This window comes from Puma concolor, chromosome E1, assembly GCF_028749965.1.
Source record: "Puma concolor isolate L17-30 chromosome E1, mPumCon1.1.hap2, whole genome shotgun sequence".
Taxonomy (NCBI): Eukaryota; Metazoa; Chordata; class Mammalia; order Carnivora; family Felidae; genus Puma; species Puma concolor.
This window is the reverse complement of record NC_141680.1, coordinates 2,550,265-2,570,069: the sequence shown is the minus strand read 5'-3', so window position 1 is coordinate 2,570,069 and position 19,805 is coordinate 2,550,265. Positions and strand designations below refer to the sequence as shown.

At 64.8% G+C, this 19,805-nt stretch overlaps 3 protein-coding genes across 4 annotated transcripts; 2 read left to right on the top strand and 1 right to left on the bottom strand.

Annotated features, from left to right (window-relative positions):
* Positions 1-73: 73 nt before the first annotated feature.
* Positions 74-3,652, bottom strand: LOC147573991 (uncharacterized). Of its 2 annotated transcripts, XM_086685801.1 has the most exons (10): positions 3,130-3,652; positions 2,658-2,765; positions 2,452-2,523; positions 2,135-2,223; positions 1,783-2,037; positions 1,400-1,452; positions 993-1,146; positions 764-901; positions 360-516; positions 74-208 (listed from the first exon to the last, which is right to left on the bottom strand). In XM_086685801.1, the coding sequence occupies exons 1-10, from the start codon at positions 3,618-3,620 to the stop codon at positions 205-207; spliced, it is 1,521 nt and encodes a 506-aa protein (XP_086541927.1). In that variant the 5' UTR covers positions 3,621-3,652; the 3' UTR covers positions 74-204. The 2 variants fall into 2 exon arrangements, with proteins under 2 accessions (XP_086541927.1, XP_086541928.1); XM_086685802.1 differs by lacking the exon at positions 360-516 and having other exon boundaries at positions 3,130-3,651.
* Positions 3,653-3,655: 3 nt separating this feature from the next.
* On the top strand, positions 3,656-16,979 carry NEURL4 (neuralized E3 ubiquitin protein ligase 4). Its single transcript, XM_086685797.1, is given in 30 exon segments — positions 3,656-5,088; positions 6,017-6,461; positions 6,697-6,762; positions 6,914-6,972; positions 6,974-7,213; positions 7,381-7,492; positions 7,577-7,665; positions 8,690-8,762; positions 8,878-9,142; positions 9,392-9,573; positions 9,900-9,985; positions 10,107-10,269; positions 10,367-10,565; positions 10,656-10,732; positions 10,832-10,910; positions 11,482-11,651; positions 11,745-11,876; positions 12,265-12,410; positions 12,511-12,735; positions 12,840-12,938; positions 13,022-13,183; positions 13,377-13,541; positions 14,097-14,255; positions 14,659-14,838; positions 14,943-15,030; positions 15,116-15,223; positions 15,312-15,456; positions 15,617-15,729; positions 15,809-15,974; positions 16,353-16,979. Coding segments are annotated over 30 exon segments (4,683 nt in total). The 5' UTR covers positions 3,656-4,803; the 3' UTR covers positions 16,558-16,979.
* A 126-nt stretch (positions 16,980-17,105) lies between these two features.
* GPS2 (G protein pathway suppressor 2) lies at positions 17,106-19,795 on the top strand. Its single transcript, XM_086685805.1, has 11 exons — positions 17,106-17,235; positions 17,396-17,558; positions 17,916-18,025; positions 18,104-18,216; positions 18,337-18,416; positions 18,509-18,591; positions 18,794-18,947; positions 19,040-19,129; positions 19,217-19,296; positions 19,393-19,488; positions 19,621-19,795. The coding sequence occupies exons 2-11, from the start codon at positions 17,465-17,467 to the stop codon at positions 19,702-19,704; spliced, it is 984 nt and encodes a 327-aa protein (XP_086541931.1). The 5' UTR covers positions 17,106-17,235; positions 17,396-17,464; the 3' UTR covers positions 19,705-19,795.
* The last annotated feature ends 10 nt before the right edge of the window (positions 19,796-19,805 follow it).

The window sequence follows — 19,805 nt, the reverse complement described above, 5'->3', positions numbered from 1 at the left end:
CGTCCTTCCCTCCGCCCCTCTCCTCTGTGGCTGAGCAGGCCCATGCAGGGCCAACGACTCGGAGCACCCAGACTCCCGCACTTTTCTTTATTGTCCACCTTGAGGACAGTGGGCAGGGGGAGGCTGGGCCCCACCCCATCCCCAGCTGGCTACATTTTCCATTGTTTGGCTTCCCCCTCTTGTGTCCATTGAAGACGCAGGGTTTCATCTGGGGAGAAATGACTGGGTTACTGGCTTCCTTGCAGGAGGCAGGAGATCTGGCCCACGTGACCCCGAAACTCCCTGGAACCCACCCATTCAGGCCCTCTCTCCGGGGCTGGTTCAGGCGGCCCCCTTGCCCCCCACCCGCCCAGGCTCACGTCTGCTTTGGTTTTGGTGTGGGGACTTCCGGTGGCTGCCAGGCTGCCTCTCCAAGCTTTCTGGCCTTTGCCAGGTGAGCCCCTTGGATACCAGGCACTGACCGACACCAGCCTGACTCTGATCTGGACCCGTTGTCTTTGGAGGACAGGGCGGTACCTGGAGGGGGGTGGGGGCAAAGGGGAATCAGGGGGAGGCGCGGGACCAACAGCTAGTGCCAAGCTGGAGGCGGTCCCAACCCCTTCTGAGCCTCCCTCGTTCCTCTCTGTACAACGTGGGCCCTGCACACCAGGATGCCCAAGGCCGCTCTTAGCATCTGTTGAAGGTATACTGGTATGCAAAGAAGGGGGGGGGTGGGGGGATGGGAGCTTGTCAAGAGCCAGCTATTGGGGCCTGGTGCCCTCACCAGGTTGCGATTTTGTCACTGTCACTTTCAGGCGGTCCTTGGTGGCCTTGTGATCCTGAATGGGGCTTCCTGGGTGGCCCAGCAGACGGACCTCAGTGCTTATGGGATTCTCAATCACCCAGCTCAAGTCTGCAGAGCCTGGAAACACCACAGGGTCAAGGCTGGGGCACCCATCAGTCTGGGGTTGTCAGCACCCCCCCGCCCCAGGCTGACGCGGCCCAGCTCTCACTGTCCTGCTCCTCATGCTCATCTTCTGTGTCCTCCTCGAGCTCGGGGTGGGGGGAGCTCCTCAGGTATCTTCCTTTGATGTAATACTCCTTTCGTTGTTGCAGACCACTTTCCTGGCCTGACCTGATGGTGGCTGAAGCTCGGCACTGATTTCTTTTTTTTTTTTTTTTTTCTTTTTTTTTTTTTCAACGTTTATTTTTATTTTTGGGACAGAGAGAGACAGAGCATGAATGGGGTAGGGGCAGAGAGAGAGGGAGACACAGAATCGGGAAACAGGCTCCAGGCTCCGAGCCATCAGCCCAGAGCCCGACGCGGGGCTCGAACCCACGGACCGCGAGATCGTGACCTGAGTCGAAGTCGGACGCTTAACCGACTGCGCCACCCAGGCGCCCCTCGGCACTGATTTCTGAAGGCAGGGGGATCTGCCGAACCATCCAAGTCCATCTGGGTCTTATGGCCACCTAGGGTATCCAGGACCCCCAGGTGTCCATTATGGCCCCCTCCACAGGGGAGAAGTTCCAGCCCTGGGTTTTCATCTCACTTCTCTGGCCTCTTCCCGTATTAGAAAATCCCAGTGACCTCTCCATCCCCCATGGTTCTCTTGGGCTTCCTGAGGACTATTCTGATGAGGCCCCCACCCCACCCGCCTTCCGTCTTCCCTGGGGGTCACCTGCCATTACCTCCCTCCCAGGTAGCAAGGCCCTGGGCCAATGGCCACTGAGAAAGATAGGGTATGGCAAAGACTCTGGACTACAAGTCCCACAAATCCCTGGGGCTCCACCACAGCTAACCCTTGGCTTCTCGGATGTGGTTCCCGGTGACCAGGCCAATCTCATCGTTGACTCCTCTGGCCAGTCCTCCTGTCCAGCCTCTCTCCACAGGCCTGGGCTCTGGGTCCAGCATCACGCCCCGACCGCCACTGCCCGTATTGGCACGGCCTGCTTTGTTGTCGTGCTTATTATCATTGAAGGAAAAACTTTTCTGAGTCTCGGAGACCTTTCCTTCACCGTAACGTGTCTTTCGGCGGTTTATGAAGTCACTGGAGTCTGTGGGCCATTGTAAACAGCTTGGCTTTCCGGCCAGGCTCTCGCTGACGGTTCACTCTGCCTCCCCTTTCCGCTCAATCCCCACCCCTCATCTCACGTGTCTTGGAAAAGTGGTCTGGAGCTCCCAAACTTCTGGTATCACCATACTGGAGGACCTTGGGATAGAGATTGTCCATTTTTGCCAACCTGAAGAGGAGGGAGACTGGTTGCGGGCACCAAACAGAGAGAATGAGGAGGGGCAGGTGGTAGATGTAGCTGGCTAATTCCCCCACCTTGGCCTTGGTCAGTCCAGATGGGAATTGTAGTGCCTCCCATTTTGGTGGCCAAAAAGCAGAGCTGGCTCAGACCTCAGAGCTCAGGGGTGGAGGGAGAAAGAAGCCCCACATCCCTACTGACCTCTGGCAGGACTCTCACCTCTTGGCCAGCACCTCCGGAGTCACTGAGGGAGAGGATGCCCCAGGCAGGTCCTTATCACTCTCCTGCAGCCTGCAGACGAGGGAGTAAGCAATGGTGAGGGGCAAGCATCTGGAAGTATCCAATCCCTGGGCCTCTCTGCCTCCCCCACTGCCTTTGAATAGGGAAGGGTCTGGGCTAAAAGGTTAGGGCTGAGGGCTCAGCACCTGTGGTAGGGAGTGCTGGGTTCATTCACCTTCATAAATCCATAGTCCTTGTCAGCAGGGTGGTAGGTGACTAGGATATGCATTTCGTCCCACCGCTGAGACTTGTTCCTGGCGTAGGAGGACACAGAAAGGTGTAGGAAAACTTCCAGCGACCTCCTCCTCACAGCCCTCCCACTTTCTTTCATTCAGAAACTTCTTGTACCGCTCCTAGTCTCAGAGGCGTAGCAGTGAGGGCGGGGGTCACGCCTAATGATAATCACACACGGTGTAGCCAGCGTTTACCCTGTACCTGCTCTCCCGTAGGCCTGGAAGCTCAGATTCCACCCCCCCCCCCCCCCCCCCCCAGTCCTCAGCTACTCTCTCTTCTAGTTCTCAGGACCCCGCCCCTTCCTCCTAGCCCCGCCCCCTCCAGTGTCCGAAACCCCTCCCTCCGGGCTCCGATCCCGGGTGGCAGCCGAGCTGAACTCTTTACTTCTCCGCAATGGGGGATTTCTGCATCAAGACGGAGCCGTTGCTTTTTAGGATGCTCCGGGGCCGGTCCTCACAAGGTTTGTGGGAGTGCAAGCAAGTTGACTTGGAGCGCGGACTGCGTCCGGAGTTGTACGCCCCAGACCCCTCGGACCCGAACCTGTAGGTCCCGGATACTCTAGTTTCAGGGAAGGGGCCATGTAATCCGCTTGGGTACGGGCCAGACCCAGTGCCGAGGTTCGCAACCTCCCCAGGGTGCTGGTTGGGTCCGGAACCGAGGACTGCTACGCCCCCGGAGGGCCGGCTAGATTCAGGACTGCGAGTTACGATTCCCCCGGGGTGCAGGGAGGGCCCAGAACCGTGAAACGGGACTACGCTGGAGGGCGGCCCGGCGTCTGCCTCGACCGTGATTCCTCCGGACACACCCATGGTCGCCTCTCCCGGGGATTCCCCACTGCGGCCGCCGGCAGCCCCCAGAGCCTCGGGCTTCTCCATGGCCCCATCCGGGGACCTCTCTTAGCTGCCCCGCCCCGCTCCGCCTACTTGTTCCTCATAGCCCCGCCCCGAGGCCCCGCCCCCACCGTGGCGTTGGGCGGAGGGGCGTGGAGGTCGGGGGCTCGGGCTGAGGCCCGGGTCCCCTCCCGCTCAGCTACCTGGAAACGCGGCCCCGGCATCGAGACTTTATATAGGGACCTCGGGCGAGGGGCCCCTCCGGCTGCCCCACCCAAAGGCCTTCTTTCTTTGTCTCTGGGATTTGTTCCCGCCCTTCTTCCCCATCACCGCCTTCATCCGAATTATCCAATCATAGTCAGGGGTCCCGGTCATGGGGCGGAAGCCTTCATTGTGACGTCATAGTCCTCCAACCTCAGCGCGAGCTCGGACCGCTGGGCTGGGGGCCTTGATAGCTCGGGGTTTTGGGGGCAGGACCGTCAGTGCCATTGCTTGAATCTGCCTGCCAGGGTTTCATTGGACTCTTCATCCGTGGCTTTAAAATTTAAGGGTTTGGCTAGATTGGAGTTCAAGTGGGCTTGTTTAGGAATATCACGAGCCCCTTCCCTGGCCCCCCCCCCCCCCAAGTCGACGCGCTTTGCCTCTCACGAGAAGTGCGCTACACAGTGGAGGGACTGCGACAGTGTCGCAAAATATATCCAGTCTCGGTGCGAGGGCAGAGGTTTTTATTTATAAAGCTACCGGTTCCCTTCTCTGGATGCTCCAGACGCCGCTCTTACGGCGTCGAAGGGTGTAGCGCGAAGGCAAGACACCTCCTCCTGTTGCCGTAAAGCGAAAACTTCAAGGCGTCGCCTGCCTCGGCGGGGGCGGGGTCGTTGGGGCGGCTGTCGCAAAGCTGAAGGTGGGGGCCCGCACCCCCTGCGTCGTAAAGATGCCTGAGGCGGTCGTTTCTTCTACTGTCGCAAAAGCTCGCTGCCCAAGTCTGCACCCCACTCTGAGCCACTCCGTCACCTGGCCGTGCCGTAAAGCAGGCCTGCCCGACCCCGTCGTCCTTCTGTTCCCACCGCGGTGGTCATTAGTTCCCTAGCCCGGGATGCTTCGTTGCCCGGCAGTGCCGTAAAGCATACCTGGCCCCAGCCCCGAGCCCTATTCCCTCCGGGTGTGTGTGCACCGCGGTTGCCACGGTGCCGCCAAGCGCGGCTGTCGCGCGGCCCCGGTGTCAGCGGCGATGGCGGCGGGGTCGGGTGGGAGCGGGGCCTCTGGGGGAGGCCCCGGGCCGGGGCCGGGTGGGGGTGGGGGGGGCCCCGGCGGGAGCGGCCCAGGGCCGGGGTCCGGCGGGGGTCTGGGCAGCGGCGGGGAGCTGCACCCGCGCACCGGGCGCTTGGTGAGCCTGTCGGCCTGTGGGCGTACAGCGCGGCGGCAGCAGCCGGGCCAGGAGTTCAACCACGGGCTGGTGTTGAGCCGGGAGCCTTTGCGCGACGGCCGCGTCTTCACCGTCCGCATCGACCGCAAGGTGCGGAGCTGGGTCCGCGGAACCGAGATGTGGAGGGTGGTGGGAGGGGGAGAGCGAGAGGCGGGATGGGGGACAACCGGGGCAGCCCCATCGCCGGGCACCGAGAGGGAACCGACGGACCTTATGGGCACCCGGTGACGGGCAGGAGGGGAGCGGGAAGTAGAAACATTGAGTCTGGAGGGGAAACGGGTAAGGAGAGCTTGATTTCCTCCGGACCCAGGAGCAGGGAAGGGACACGGGCTTCAGCCACTAGAATGGCTGGGGAACAGGTCTCCTGGAATGGCTTGTGGCAGGCGGAGGACGGAGAGATGTCAGGGACCTGACAGGAGGAGAGAGAACCAGGCGAAGTACAACCATCGGAGGATAAACTCAGGCCGGAACGATGGGTGGGGAGGGACACTCAGGGAGAGGGAGGTGTGCCTCTTGTGTGTCGTTTGGTGAGGAGGCCGGGGGCACAGAGGTGGAATTTGGGAAGTGAGTGAATCTGAGTGGAGCCAGGGCCTAGAAGAGAAATGGGCCAGGGGAGGAGGAGAGCGGTGTACAAGAGCAGGGAGAACGGACTCGGAGAGCTGTGCATCTGGGTGGCTGAGAAGTCACAGACACCGGGCACTTAGAGGAGGCAGGGGGCTGCAGCCAGGGAATTTAGCCCAGACGGTGGGGACAGGCATGGTGTCAGAGACACCGAGCCGCCAGAGTAGGGAGCAGAGTTGCTAGGGGACAGCGGTGCCCACGGTCCCTGAGACAGAGTCCAGGAAGTTGCTTGTAGGACCGCACCTCTGGGTTAGTGTCCCGCGTCTCAAGAGAGAAGAGCCAGCTGGCTGAGACGTGGCAAGAGGGGGGGACACGGTGGTCTGTGAAGTGTGGTTTCCTAGTGGTGGGAGACCCGTGGGGGCCCTTCCTGAGTCCCTGTCCACCACTCTCATCGCAGGTCAACTCCTGGAGTGGCTCCATTGAGATTGGGGTGACGGCACTGGACCCCAGTGTGCTGGACTTCCCAAGCAGCGCCACGGGGCTGAAGGGGGGCTCATGGGTGGTGTCGGGCTGCTCAGTGCTGAGGGATGGACGTTCTGTGCTGGAGGAGTATGGTCAGGACCTGGACCAGCTCGGTGAAGGGGACCGTGTGGGCGTGGAGCGCACAGTTGCCGGGGAGCTGCGGCTCTGGGTGAACGGGCGGGACTGCGGGGTGGCCGCCACGGGCCTCCCCGCGCGTGTCTGGGCCGTTGTGGACCTTTATGGCAAGTGCACGCAGATCACCGTGCTACCCCCTGAGCCAGGTTTCAGCCCCCCTGCTCCCATCCCTACACCCCCCCTCGAGCCCTCCGCGCCCCCTGAAGATTCTGCCTTGACTGAACAGGGGACCCCGGGGGACGAAGGTGAGAATACAGCTCGGGCAGCGGTGGAGGGGCGGGGCAGGGGGACCGGCTGAAGGAGTGGGTGACGTGTAGTGACACGTGAGGCTGGGTGTGGGCAGGGCCGCTCCGACCCCTCTCCCCCCCACCCGAGTCTGTTGAAGGGGAAAGCAGGGGCTAGAGGAGGGGGTCTCCTGGCTGTGGGCCCCTGCAGCAGGGGCCGAACCCTCATTCCCCTCCCATCCCGCCTGGTCCCCAGCCTTCATGGTGTCCCCAGCGCAGGCCCGGCCGGAGACGTTTCCTAACAGCCTTGAGTCGCATAATGGTGAGGGCTTCCGGGAGGCTCTGGGAAGGGCAGTGGGAAGTGAGGTGGCCCAGGCGAGGGGAGGGACCTCAGGAGAGGGCCAGGGGGCGAGTGGCGAGCCAGAGGGCGTACGGCCTCATTCCAGCTTCCCTCCCCCGCCCCGCCGCTGCAGATTTTGCCAGCATGGAGCTCTCGGAGGTGGTGGGCAACGCCATCCTGTCTGCCTACAACGGGGGGGCTCCTAAATGTGAACCTGAGCTCCCCCCCGGCCGGGGAAGGACCGGGGCCCAGCGGCGCTGCCACCTCGCCTGTCCTCACTTCCAACGACGCCCTGCTCTTTCACGAGAAGTGCGGAACCCTCATCAAACTCAGCAACAATAACAAGACGGCCGAGCGCCGCCGGCCCCTGGATGAGTTCAACAACGGCGTGGTCATGACCAACCGTCCGCTCCGGGACAACGAGATGTTTGAGGTGTGCGAGATCCCAGGCTCTGGTTGGCACGTCACTCTCCGGGGGCTCGAGACGGGGCTTGACCCTTGACGTTAGAAGGGTGGGGCCCAAGAAAGAGCCGGGGACTGAGGGGCCCTGTTCTGTGCTCACGTTCCCCGTCTCTCCCTTCTGTCGTCACCCCTCCCAAGATCCGCATCGACAAGCTCGTGGATAAGTGGTCTGGCTCCATCGAGATCGGTGTCACCACCCACAACCCCAACAGCCTGGAGTACCCAGCCACCATGACCAACCTGCAGTCAGGTACCAGCCCCGGGCAGGGCGGGGGGCACCTTCCTAAGGCGGAGGAAGCCCGTGTCCTGAGCGGGGTGTCCTCTTCCCCCCCAGGCACCATCATGATGAGTGGCTGTGGGATCCTGACCAACGGCAAGGGCACCCGCCGGGAGTACTGTGACTTCAGTCTGGATGAGCTACAGGTGAGGGTGGGCGTGGAGCCTGGGCCCCTCTGTGGGGCAGCCCCGTTTCCCTGTGCCCCTGCCTGTGCACCACGGTCTCCCCTGTGACCCAGAGCAAGGCCTGTTAGCTTTTTTAAAGTCTTTTTTTTTTAATGCTTATTTACTTTAAACGTTAGAGAGAGGCAGAGCGTGAGTGGGTAAGGGGCAGAGAGAGGGAGACACAGAACCCGAGGCAGGCTCCAGGCTCTGAGCTGTCAGCACAGAGCCCGATGTGGGGCTCGAACTCACGGACCGTGAGATCATGACCTGAGCCGAAGTCGGACGCTCCACCGACTGAGCCACCCAGGCGCCCCAAGGCCTGTTAGCTTTTGCCTAGAGGTTCCTTCTGAGAAGGCAGGGCTGCCCAGTAAGGCACTCGGGTTTCCAAGTCAGAGTTTTACTTTTTCTTGATCGTTTGGCCATTTGTGGTGGTGACCAGAGGCAACAAACTCGTTTTCTTTGGTAGTTTGGTGGTTTTTTTTTTTTTTTTCCTTTTAACGTTTAAAATGAGCCTGTTAGGGGCGCCTGGGTGGCGCAGTCGGTTAAGCGTCCGACTTCAGCCAGGTCACGATCTCGCAGTCCGTGAGTTTGAGCCCCGCGTCGGGCTCTGGGCTGATGGCTCGGAGCCTGGAGCCTGTTTCCGATTCTGTGTCTCCCTCTCTCTCTGCCCCTCCCCCGTTCATGCTCTGTCTCTCTCTGTCCCAAAAATAAATAAACGTTGAAAAAAAAAAAAAAATTAAAGAAAAAAAATAAAATGAGCCTGTTAGTATTTTCTAGACTCCTTTGGGAGGTAGATGGGGTGATGTTTATGAGATGGCTCAATGCAGCGCTGGCCTCGGAGTGAGCGTTCGGGGCGGCTCTGTGACTCCGGCACCTTGGGAGCAGTTCCCCTGCGGCCTGGGCTGGCGGGCAGGCTTTAGGACCGCGTTGTTCCAGGGTCCCCAGGACAAGTCTGGAGCCCGACCGGGGATAGATTCCAGACTTTCGTCTTTTCTGCTTTGACCAGGAGGGCGACCACATCGGTCTCACGAGGAAGTCCAACTCTGCCCTGCATTTCTTCATTAACGGCATCGATCAGGGTAGGGGCCGCGCGGCCAGGGCGCTCGGTGCAGGGGTCTGGTCCTCGCACTCCTGCCTCTCTTTGAGGCTGGTGTCCCTGTGTCTGACCCCTTCCTTTGCCTTCCACCCCCACAGGCGTGGCCACCCCGCTGACGCCCCCGGTGGTGTATGGAGTGGTGGACTTGTACGGGATGGCGGTGAAGGTGACCATCGTCCATAATAACAACCACAGCGACCGTCTGCGCCGGAACAACGCCATCCTGCGGGCCCTGTCTCCCGAGGGCGCCCTCCGCCGCGCCGCCCCCGCCGCTCAGGCCGAGCCCGAGCGCCTGCTCTTCCACCCGAACTGCGGGCAGAAGGCGGCTATCACCCACGAGGGACGCACCGCCTTGAGGCCCCAGTATGGCCCAGGGGGTGGGGAGAAGCCCGCAGAAGGGGCTCTAACGGGCTTGCGGGAGGGGCGTGGACGCGGGGGGCGGCGGGATTCTGAGCGGGACCGTCGTGACAGAGAAGGGGGGGAGCCTCCGGGACGGCGAAGGTCAGCAGGTGGATTGGGGGCAGCAGGAGTCAGGCAGGCACCGACCGGGCCGGGGTGCGGCGTGCTCAGAGCGCGCGCTCGTGCCTGAGGCCCCACGTGCTGTGCCCTCAGTGCCACCGATGACTTCAATCACGGCGTAGTGCTGAGCAGCAGAGCCCTGCGGGACGGAGAGGTGTTCCAGGTGCGCATCGACAAGATGGTGGACAAGTGGGCTGGCTCCATCGAGATCGGTGTCACCACCCACAACCCTGCCTACCTCCAGTTGCCCTCCACCATGACCAACCTGCGCTCGGGTGAGCCCCCCCCCCCAGCGGGGCGGGGCCGGGACGGGGTCCTCGGGAGGAAGCCACCCCCCGGAGCCTGGATGCTCGTGCTCTGGCCCCTTTTCCGCTTGTCACACTTGTGACGACGCATCCGGCGGCTGAGGCCTGCCTGTCACGTGGACGGGGCTTGCGGCTGGCTTGGGACGTGCAGGGTTTTCTTGTTCAGCTCTGGGAAGAGAGCCGACCGCCAGAAAAGGCGGGCCGGGCCAGCGGCTTTGCGGGGCGGACGCGGGCACCGCTGCACGACAGGAGCCCTGATCCCCGCTCACGTCCTCTGTCCCCCCTCGTCCCCCTAGGGACCTGGATGATGACCGGGAACGGGGTGATGCACAACGGGACGACCATCCTGGACGAGTACGGGCACAACCTGGACCGCCTCAAGGTGGGAGAGCGTGCGTCCGGCCGGGCCCCGGCGGCGGGAGGCGGGCAAGGCGGGGCTGCCGTAGGGCCAGCCCAGGCGGGAGCTCTGCCTGACTCCTCACTCCAGCCCCCCTTCTTCCAAGGCAGGGGACACGGTGGGCGTGGTGCGGCGGGAGGACGGGACCCTGCACTTCTTTGTCAACGGGATGACTCAGGGCCCCGCGGCCTGGAACGTGCCCCCGGGTGTCTACGCAGTCGTGGACCTCTACGGCCAGGCGGCCCAGGCCACCATCGTGGACGACGTGGGTGAGGGCCGGAGTGGGCAGGGGCAGGGGGTCGGGGTGGCCTTGGGGGGGGCCTCAGAGACCCCCGTGAGCCTAATGGGTGATGACCGCTCATGCAGAGGTGCCCCCAGTCCCCGAGCCACTCCCCGAAGGGAACAACCAGGTGTCCCCGAGCTCCCCGTCATCGGGGGCCGGGGGCTCCGACCTGCGTTTCCACCAGCTACACGGCAGTAACGCAGTGATCACCAACGGGGGCCGCACCGCGCTCCGCCATAACTGCCGCAGCGAGTTCAACGACGCCATCGTCATCTCCAATCGGTCAGTGCCTGGGCCTTCGTGCTCCCAGCTTCCCGCTGCCCGGCCTCGGCCACCGAGCAGGGCCTGTCTGATTGCCGCTGTCCCTGGCAGGGCCCTGCGGGATGGGGAGCTGTTTGAAATCGTCATTCAGAAGATGGTGGACCGCTGGTCAGGCTCCATCGAGGCCGGTGAGGGCACCCGTGTGTGTGCGCGCACCGGGGGCGGGGGTGGTGGCTGCTGGCTGCCTGCTGCTGGGGGCTTGGCTCTGACCTACCCCTGCCTCCTAGGAGTGACCGCTATTCGGCCAGAGGACCTTGAATTCCCCAACACCATGACGGATATCGACTATGACACGTGGATGCTGAGGTCAGATTGCCTGCTTTGCGGGCCGTGCGGCCGGCTAGGGATGAGGGAAGCGAGGTTTGGGGCCCGCGGTGGCCCTGGGCAGTGACAGACCGGAGGGCTTCTGGGCAGCCTTCCCACATCGCCCCGCACCCTGCAGCAGCTCAGCCCCCTCTCCTCTCGGGAAAGCTCCCGCTTTTCTCTGTCCCGGAGGCATAGGAAACGGGATTGGGTCCCAGACCCCAGATCGAGATCCCGATCCAAGGCGCTGGAAGGTTCTTTTTTAAAAAAAAAATTTTTTTTTAATGTTTATTTATTTTTGAGACAGAGACAGAGCATGAATGGGGGAGGGTCAGAGAGAGAGGGAGACACAGAATCGGAAGCAGGCTCCAGGCTCTGAGCTGTCAGCACAGAGCCTGACGCGGGGCTCGAACTCACGAGCTGCAAGATCGTGACCTGAGCCGAAGTCGGACGCTCAACCGACTGAACCACCCAGGCGCCCCATCGCTGGAAGGTTCTGACGAGCAGACACCGAGCAGGGGCCTGTGTGGGAAAGAGCCGGGAGACTCACCGGCCCCTTCTGTCGCCCCTCCAGTGGCACGGCCATCATGCAAGATGGAAACACGATGCGCAACAACTACGGGTGCGACCTCGATGCGCTGGGCACAGGCGCGCGCATCGGCATGATGCGAACGGCCAAGGGCGACCTGCACTACTTTATCAACGGCCAGGACCAAGGCGCCGCCTGCTCAGGCTTGCCTCCGGGTAAAGGTGACTGCGCTGTGGCTTTCGGCCTGCCCGCCTCTTGCCGGTGCCCCGCGGGCTCTCGGACTTCTGACCCCTTCCTTTGCCACCCAGAAGTGTACGCGGTCGTGGATCTCTACGGCCAGTGTGTCCAAGTCTCCATCACCAACGCCACCGGCCCCATGGACAACAGCCTGGCGACCAGCAACACGGCCACTGAGAAGTCCTTCCCCCTGCACTCCCCAGGTGCGGCCGGCGGGGCGGGCTCTGCTTCCTCACCGTGGGCCTGAGGGGGCCGCTTCCAGCTCAGGGAGCTGGGTCAGGACAGGCTCGCCCCTGAAGGGAGGGATGAGCCCAGGGTAGGCGGCGGCCAAGAAGAGGGGAGGAGGTCACGGCTGGCTGGAACGACCGAGGCGCTTCTCGGCCACCAGGAGGCCGGGAGCCGGGCACGCCCGCTTTAGGAACGGGTCTCTCGTGGGGAAAGAGGCGCCGGAGGCTCTCCGATGGCAAACAGAGGACTGATGGCAAACGGGGCCTTTCCGGCAACTTCCCGCTTCCCCCGAGAGCTCTGCTCCGTGTCCTTTCTGAAGCCTGCTGTCCCACTGTCCCCTCCCGCTGCGCCTGTTCCCCACAGTGGCTGGCGTGGCTCACCGCTTTCACAGCACGTGTGGCAAGAACGTCACTCTGGAGGAGGACGGCACGAGGGCGGTACGCGCGGCCGGCTACGCTCACGGCCTGGTCTTCAGCACCAAGGAGCTCAAGACGGAGGAGGTGTTCGAGGTGGGCGGCGGGCCCCTCGCAGCGAGGCGGGCTGCCCCCCCCCCCCCCGCTGTCCCCCTGTCCCTGGCTAGCGCCGGCCGCCGCCTTCTGTCTCCCTCAGGTCAAAGTGGACGAGCTGGATGAGAAGTGGGCGGGCTCCCTGCGCCTGGGACTGACCACGCTGGTGCCCGGGGACATGGGGCCCGGCACGGGCGGGGGCCCGGCGCTGCCGCCCTCCCTGCCGGAGCTCCGGACAAAGACCACCTGGATGGTGTCCAGCTGCGAAGTGAGGCGCGACGGCCAGCTCCAGAGGATGAACTACGGCCGGAACCTGGAGAGGCTGGGGGTGAGGCAGCCGGCTCCGGGGTCGGGGTGGAGGTGCAGCGGGGGCGGGGGCGGGGGGGCGGGGAGGGAGGCCAGGCACTCGAGCCCGTCTCACCTTGGCGCCAGGTGGGCAGCCGCGTGGGCATCCGCCGGGGGGCGGACGACACGATGCACATCCTGGTAGACGGAGAGGACATGGGGCCTGCGGCCACCGGCGTCGCCAAGGTAGACCCAGGGAACCTTGGGCTTGGGGAGCGGGCTTGAGGCCTCCCGCGGACCCCTGACTCCTGTGTCGTGTGTGCCCACAGAACGTGTGGGCCGTGCTGGACCTCTACGGGCCCGTACGGAGCGTGTCTGTGGTCAGCTCCACGAGGCTGGAGGAGTCGGAAGGCACCCAGCCTCCCTCCCCCAGCTCGGACACTGGCAGCGAGGGCGAGGAAGATGATGACGGGGAGGAGCACAGCCCGAGGGTAAGAGGCCACGCGGGGCAGGCGGGGCCTGTGAACGGGCGGCTGGGGTCGGTGGTCCGCGGGACACCAGGCTGTCCTGGGGCTCTCTGACCCAACCCCGGGTAGCCGGTCGCCTGTGCGCGAGCCCCGTGTAAACGCCCGCAGGGGGTGGCTGTACTGGCAACCCAGCAGCTCGGTCTCTCCTCCACACCAGGGCCAGAATCAAGTGGCCATTATGCCCACAGCCCTCGAGTTCCTGGAGAACCACGGGAAGAACATCCTCTTGTCCAACGGGAACCGCACCGCCACGCGGGTGGCCAGCTACAACCAGGGCATCGTTGTCATCAACCAGCCCCTGGTGCCCCAGCTGCTGGTCCAGGTGGGCCTCACCTTCTCCGCCGCTCCTCTGGCTCGGGGTGACCCAGGGCCAGCCCTCCTGGAGGAACCCCTTCCCAGCTGAGGACGAGGTGGAAGGCGAGCCCCTCGGATGAGCTTCCCGGGCTTGGGCTCGTGCCCGCGGTGGGGTTCGTAGGTCGCTTATCAGGAAGCCTTACTTGCCGACCGGTGGGGGCGGCGGCAGCGGGCAGGGGCTGGGGGAGGCCAAGAGAGACGCCGGCCCTACGCGTGGGTGCGTGGACGGCTTTGCCGAGGAGGAGGCCTTTCTGCTGCTTGCCACAAACGGAGAGATTTAGTTAGGAAGCCGGGGCATGGGGACCCTTACTGTCCCGACGGCGCCGAGGCTCACGTGGGGAAGGAAACAAGCGGTTTGTAGTTGGCGGTCCCTCCGGGCGAGGGAAGGGCAGCATCCCAGGCCACGCCGTGGGAGGTCCTGTCGCTCCCTCCCTCCCACCCGGCAGGGGTGAGGAGCCTGGTTCTGCTGGGGCGCGGCCTCTTCCCAGCAGGCCGTGACTGGGGAGTAGTTGCCTTTTCCCAGGTGCGGATAGACTTCCTGAACCGGCAGTGGACGTCCTCCCTGGTCCTGGGCGTCATCACCTGCCCGCCCGAGAGGCTCAACTTCCCCGCTTCTGCCTGTGCCCTCAAGCGGGCGGCCTGGCTGCTGCGGGGCCGTGGCATCTTCCACAATGGTCTCAAGGTGAGTAGGGGGCAGAGAGAAGAGGGAGGGCTGGGGCCTTGAGTCGGGAGGGTCTGGCCAAAAGGGTCCCCGGCTCCGGCAGTAGGACTGCGGGCGTAAAGGGGCCCCATAGTGGGGTAGACCCCGTGGTGGGTGAGCGAGAGTGTGGGGGGCCTTGTCTGGACGCTCAGGCTGTCACGTTGTCCTGGGTTCCTGCCACTGAGCATGTTGTGGGGGGGAGGGGAGTGGGAGGGTTGGCGGGGACGTGGACTCCAGATGTTTGAGGAGGGGGGTGGAGCCCGGGCAGCAGGCTGGCGTGGAGGCCAAGCCTGGGGCCTGGCAACCGGAAGCAGAGTGAAGGGCGAGCCTGGCTGTTGCCTGTGGGCGTCTGATCTCTGGGAAGACAGTAGGTCTTTCCTCCTAGATCTGTGAGAAGTTTGGGCCGAACCTGGACACGTGTCCTGAAGGCACCGTCCTGGGACTGCGGCTAGACAGCTCTGGGGGGCTGCACCTCCACGTCAATGGGCTGGACCAGGGGGTGGCCGTACCGGACGTGCCCCAGCCCTGCCACGCGGTGGTGGACCTCTACGGCCAGTGCGAGCAGGTCGGCTGTAACGGAGGAAGGGGGGGGGGCGACCGGTGAGGGCACGGGCAGGCCCCGGGGGCTGGGGCACGCCCAGGCTGATTTCCCGCCCCCCTCCCCTGCAGGTGACCATCGTGAGTCCTGAACCAGGGGCTGCCAGTGGCAAGAGTGCGGGAACCCAAGGGGACATGGAGAAGGCGGACATGGTAGACGGTGAGCCAGCCCGCAGAGCCCCGCCCCGCCCACCGTGCCGCGCCGCCCCGGCTCCTGTGACCTGTGCCCCTTCCTGCCCGCGCAGGTATGAAGGAGAGCGTGTGCTGGGGGCCGCTGCCTGCCGGCAGCCCTCTCAAGAGCTGCGAGTATCACGCCCTGTGCTCCCGCTTCCAAGAACTGCTGTTGCTTCCCGGTGAGTCCCCGGTCCCCCGGGACCCTCCTCGTTCCCCGGGGCAGTGCTGGGCACCTCGGCACCCAGCCTGCCCCTCGCTTTCCCGCAGAGGATTACTTTATGCCTCCACCCAAGCGAAGCCTGTGCTACTGTGAGTCTTGCCGGAAGCTTCGAGGGGACGAGGCCCACAGGCGCCGGGGAGAGCCTCCTCGGGAATATGCCCTGCCCTTCGGCTGGTGCAGGTTCAACCTCAGGTGTGCGCAGGGCAGGGTCACGCGGCTCCCTTACTGTTCTTTTCCCCTAGAGGAAGGAGGTTCCCCAGGGGGTGCATGAAGACGAGGCAGAACTTCCTGTAGAGGAGACAGTGTTGGGGAGCCAGCGACCTTTGTCCGGTCTGCCCTGTCTACATTCTAGGGTGAATCCCCGTCTGGAAGCTGGGACGCTAACCAAGAAGTGGCACATGGCATATCACGGGAGCCACGTGGCAGCTGTGCGGAGGGTGCTGGACCGAGGGGAGCTGGGAGCAGGTACCGGGGCGGCAGGGGCAGGGTGGGGCGGGTGGGCCCGGCCCCCTGGAGGGCGGCCCTGACGCAGCTCTCGTCCTAGGCGCTGCCTCTATCCTGAGCTGCCGGCCGCTGAAGGGCGAGCCCGGGGTGGGGTTTGAGGAGCCCGGCGAGAACTGCGCCCCTCCCCGGGAGGAGCAGCCCCCTCCCGTGCTGCTGTCCCCGTCCCTGCAGTACGCTGGGGCCGAGACCCTGGCATCCAAAGTGCAGTGAGTACCCGGGGGACACGCCCGGGGTCTCCACGTTTTGCCTTCCCTTCTCTCACCTGTGCCACTTGGGTCTTCTCTTGCTCTAGAACATTGTTATAGAAGAAGCATTTTCTATTTTTAAAGGTGACCAAAAGGGGGGTGCAGTGGGTCAGAAGTGCGAGTGGAGCGGGCACGGGGAGCAGGGTGGGCAGCGGCCTGCACTCGGAAGCGGGGAGCCGGCTGAGCAGTCGTTGGGGAAGGCGGTAGGGAGGGGAGTGGGGGGAGGGCAAGGCCCCTGCAAGGTGGGGGTGCCCCCGCGGGGCCTGTGTGGCCCTGCAGTTAGCAAGGGGAGGAGAGGGACCAGAGGCCTCACGGCCGGATTTCTTCTCCCCTCGACAGATTCCGGGACCCCAAATCCCAGCGGACGCACCAGGCCCAGGTGGCGTTCCAGGTGTGCGTGCGCCCCGGCTCCTACACCCCCGGGCCCCCCTCGGCCGCCCTCAGAGAACCTCCGGACCCTCACTTCAGCCCAGCTGAACTCGAGTGGGTGACCAAGGAGAAGGGGGCCACGCTCCTCTATGCCCTGCTGGTGCGGGTGGAATGAGGGGCCGCCTGGCGATGACAAGCACAGCGGGGCCCTGGGCCCGGGACTCCGACGACGATCGCCCCGGCACGCGCGCGCGGGGCCGGACAGGCAGGGGGCCCTGGAGCTCGAGTCCTGCCTCCCGCGCCCGCGGCAGCAGAGCCATCCCCGACCGCGCGGCGGGCGAGCGGGAGCCGGGCCCGGCAGCCCCCCTTTCATGCACTGACTTGGGGAGCACGACTCCCCGGACTCCCTCCCCCGTACCACTTAATTTATTTCCGTTTTCGTTCCTGTTACTGTGAATCCCGAGCAGCCCGGATCCCCCTCCGGGCCGCCGCTTCCCGGGCCGCCGGGCGGTGGGAGGGCGCTCGCGGGGAAGGCGGGCCTCTGTACAGTTGTTACGGACGCGGGTTTCCAAGCAGCCAATAAACGCCGTCCCGGAGCGCGCGCCTCGGCCTGTTTCTCGCGCGCGCGCGCGCGCACCGCCCCCGCGAGCCCCGGGCCCGCCCCGCCGGGGGCGCGGGCCGCGGCGACGGGGTTTGACCGCCGCCGGCACCCGTCGCGGCCGCTTCCGCCCTTCCCTGCGCCCGACCCGCGAGGCCGGCGGCCGCCCCGGCTCCGGAAGGAGTCGGCCCGGCGGCCGGATGTGACGCGCGGCCGAGGCGCGCAGGAGCCGCGGAGAAAGCGCAGAGCAGGCGGGTAGGGAGGGGCCGGGGGGCGGGCAGCGCCGAGGCTGGAGACCCCGGCCCGCCGGCGCACGCGGGGGCCCCCGGGGCCGGCCGGGCGGAGGGGGGCGGCGGGAGGGCTTCCGCCTCTGCTGGCCGGGCGCGATCCGCCCTGAGCGCCCGCCTCCCGGTAGGCCCGGTCCGAGGTCTGGCAGTCAGTGACAGAGCCGGGCGCCCACGGCCCGAGCGCCCCCGGCGGCATCATGCCCGCGCTCCTGGAGCGCCCCAAGCTTTCCAACGCCATGGCCCGGGCGTTGCACCGGCACATCATGATGGAGCGGGAGCGCAAGCGGCAAGGTGAGCCGGGCCCGAGCGGGAGGACACAGGGCCCCGGGGCGGCGCCGCTTCCCCGGAGCAGGCCTCCACCCCGGGCCGTGCAGCGCGCCGCCGCGGCCGCGCCGCAGGAAGGATGAGACAGGCCCGCGGGTGGTGGAAGCCGGAGGCCGGGTCTCCGCTCCAGAACCCTTGGGTCGGGAAGGACCTTGGAGAGCACCTGCTAGACCCACCCGCCTGCCCCCTCCGCGGGGAAAGAGCCATTGCCGAGATAGGCACGAGGGGCATCGTGGTGACCGGGCCTCGCTGGCCCGCGGTGCGCAACAGGCCGCTTTGTTAACCACCCTGCCGTTTTCCCATTCTGCCCGACTCTCTCTCCAGAAGAGGAAGAGGTGGACAAGATGATGGAACAGAAGATGAAGGAGGAGCAGGAGAGGAGAAAGAAAAAGGAGATGGAAGAGAGAATGTCTCTGGAGGAGACCAAGGAGCAAGTGAGCGAGTCCCCTGATCTCTCACAGCGCTTTCCCTCTGGCCCTCTTGCCTTCATCTCTGCTCCCCTCGCTTCTCAGATCCTGAAATTGCAGGAGAAGCTTTTGGCCTTACAAGAGGAGAAGCACCAGCTTTTCTTGCAGCTCAAGAAAGTTTTACACGAGGAGGAGAAACGGAGGCGAAAGGAGCAGAGGTGGGACTGGAGAGCTAAAAATAAAATCGGGGCAGGGTGTAACTGGGATCGGGTGACAACGACCGGCGTCTAGTGGCAAAAGGGGGCGCTTGACTCTGACGCGCCCGCCTTTCGCCCCAGTGACCTGACCACTCTGACATCAGCTGCGTACCAGCAGAGCCTGACCGTCCACACGGGAACGCACCTCCTCAGCATGCAGGGTGAGGAGTGGAGAGACCGCGTGTCCAAACGGGCCCTCCTAGGGGGTCACAGCCACCCCTTCCGGCCTCATGAAGCCCCTGTCCCTCCCTAGGGAGCCCTGGAGGACACAATCGCCCAGGCACCCTCATGGCGGCTGACAGGGCCAAACAGATGTTCGGGCCCCAAGTGCTTACAGTAAGGAGTAGGATGGGGCGTCCGGCCCTGTTCTCCCCCGACCTGTCCCACCCACACCCAGGCGCCCTTAGTGACCCAGCACTCAAACGATGGGCGTTACTGGCGTCGGACCCTTCATGGTGTGGGGGAAAGCCGGGCACGGTGGGCCCCTGAGGTCCCGCCTCGGAGTTTACAGCGGCCAGCTCTCGTCCTTCCTCCTCAGACTCGGCATTACGTGGGCTCAGCGGCGGCTTTCGCAGGGACCCCAGAGCACGGTCAATTCCAAGGCAGCCCCGGCGGTGCCTATGGGACCGCTCAGCCCCCGCCGCACTATGGCCCCACGCAGCCAGCCTATAGCCCTAGCCAGCAGCTCAGAGGTGAGTGGTGGGCCCGGGGGGGGGGGGGGGACGGGACTCTGGCAAGACCCAGATGAGGAGGCTCTGATGGCCGTGCGTCGTCCCTTCCTCAGCACCTTCGGCGTTCCCCGCAGTGCAGTACCTGTCGCAGCCGCAGCCACAGCCCTACGCGGTGCACGGCCACTTCCAGCCCACCCAGACAGGTGACGACACCCCTGTGCGAGCACCCTGCCCTCCCCGCCTCCCCCGCCCCCGGCGGCTGCGTCACACCCCCCTCCTTCCCTCCCTAGGATTCCTGCAGCCGGGTGGCGCCCTGTCCTTACAGAAGCCGATGGAGCACGCCAACCAGCAGACCGCCTTCTCGGACTCTGTGAGTATGGAGAGTATGGGGTCTTGGGAGTTCAGGGGAAGCGCTGTGCTCCGGGGAGCCCCCGGCTGCCTCCGGTCCTGACTCTCCTCTCCGCAGTCCTCCCTGCGCCCCATGCATCCCCAAGCTCTGCATCCAGCCCCTGGACTGCTGGCCTCTCCCCAGCTCCCTGTGCAGATGCAACCGGCGGGAAAGGTAAGGTCGGGAGCCAGGTGCACCCAGACCCCCACCTTCCCACTCTCGGCGGGGGGGGGGGGGTGCCAGGCTCAAGGGCTTGGAGGGAGAGGGTGCTCCCTGACCGAACCCCCCTCTCGTCACTGCCGCCAGTCGGGCTTTGCGGCTACCAGCCAACCTGGCCCTCGGCTCCCCTTCATCCAGCACAGCCAGAACCCGCGATTCTACCACAAGTGACCGTCAGATTTTATCTTCAGCCTCCCCCCACCCCCTGCTGTGGGTGAGGGTCCCCGGTGTGTCCCGGTCCAATAAAATCTACCTGCCAGTGCCCCTGGCTG

Excerpts from the sequence above, each read along its gene's own strand:
- LOC147573991 (XM_086685801.1), bottom strand. The coding sequence starts at position 3,620 with ATGGAGAAGCCCGAGGCTCTGGGGGCTGCCGGCGGCCGCAGTGGGGAA. Across the intron at positions 1,147-1,399 it reads CGGCAGATCCCCCTGCCTTC|AGAAATCAGTGCCGAGCTTC; the intron begins AGAAATCAGTGC and ends AAAAAAAAAAAA. Across the intron at positions 902-992 it reads TGAGCATGAGGAGCAGGACA|GCTCTGCAGACTTGAGCTGG; the intron begins GTGAGAGCTGGG and ends TGGTGTTTCCAG.
- GPS2 (XM_086685805.1), top strand. The coding sequence starts at position 17,465 with ATGCCCGCGCTCCTGGAGCGCCCCAAGCTTTCCAACGCCATGGCCCGG. Across the intron at positions 18,592-18,793 it reads TCGGGCCCCAAGTGCTTACA|ACTCGGCATTACGTGGGCTC; the intron begins GTAAGGAGTAGG and ends CTTCCTCCTCAG. Across the intron at positions 19,297-19,392 it reads AGACCGCCTTCTCGGACTCT|TCCTCCCTGCGCCCCATGCA; the intron begins GTGAGTATGGAG and ends TCCTCTCCGCAG.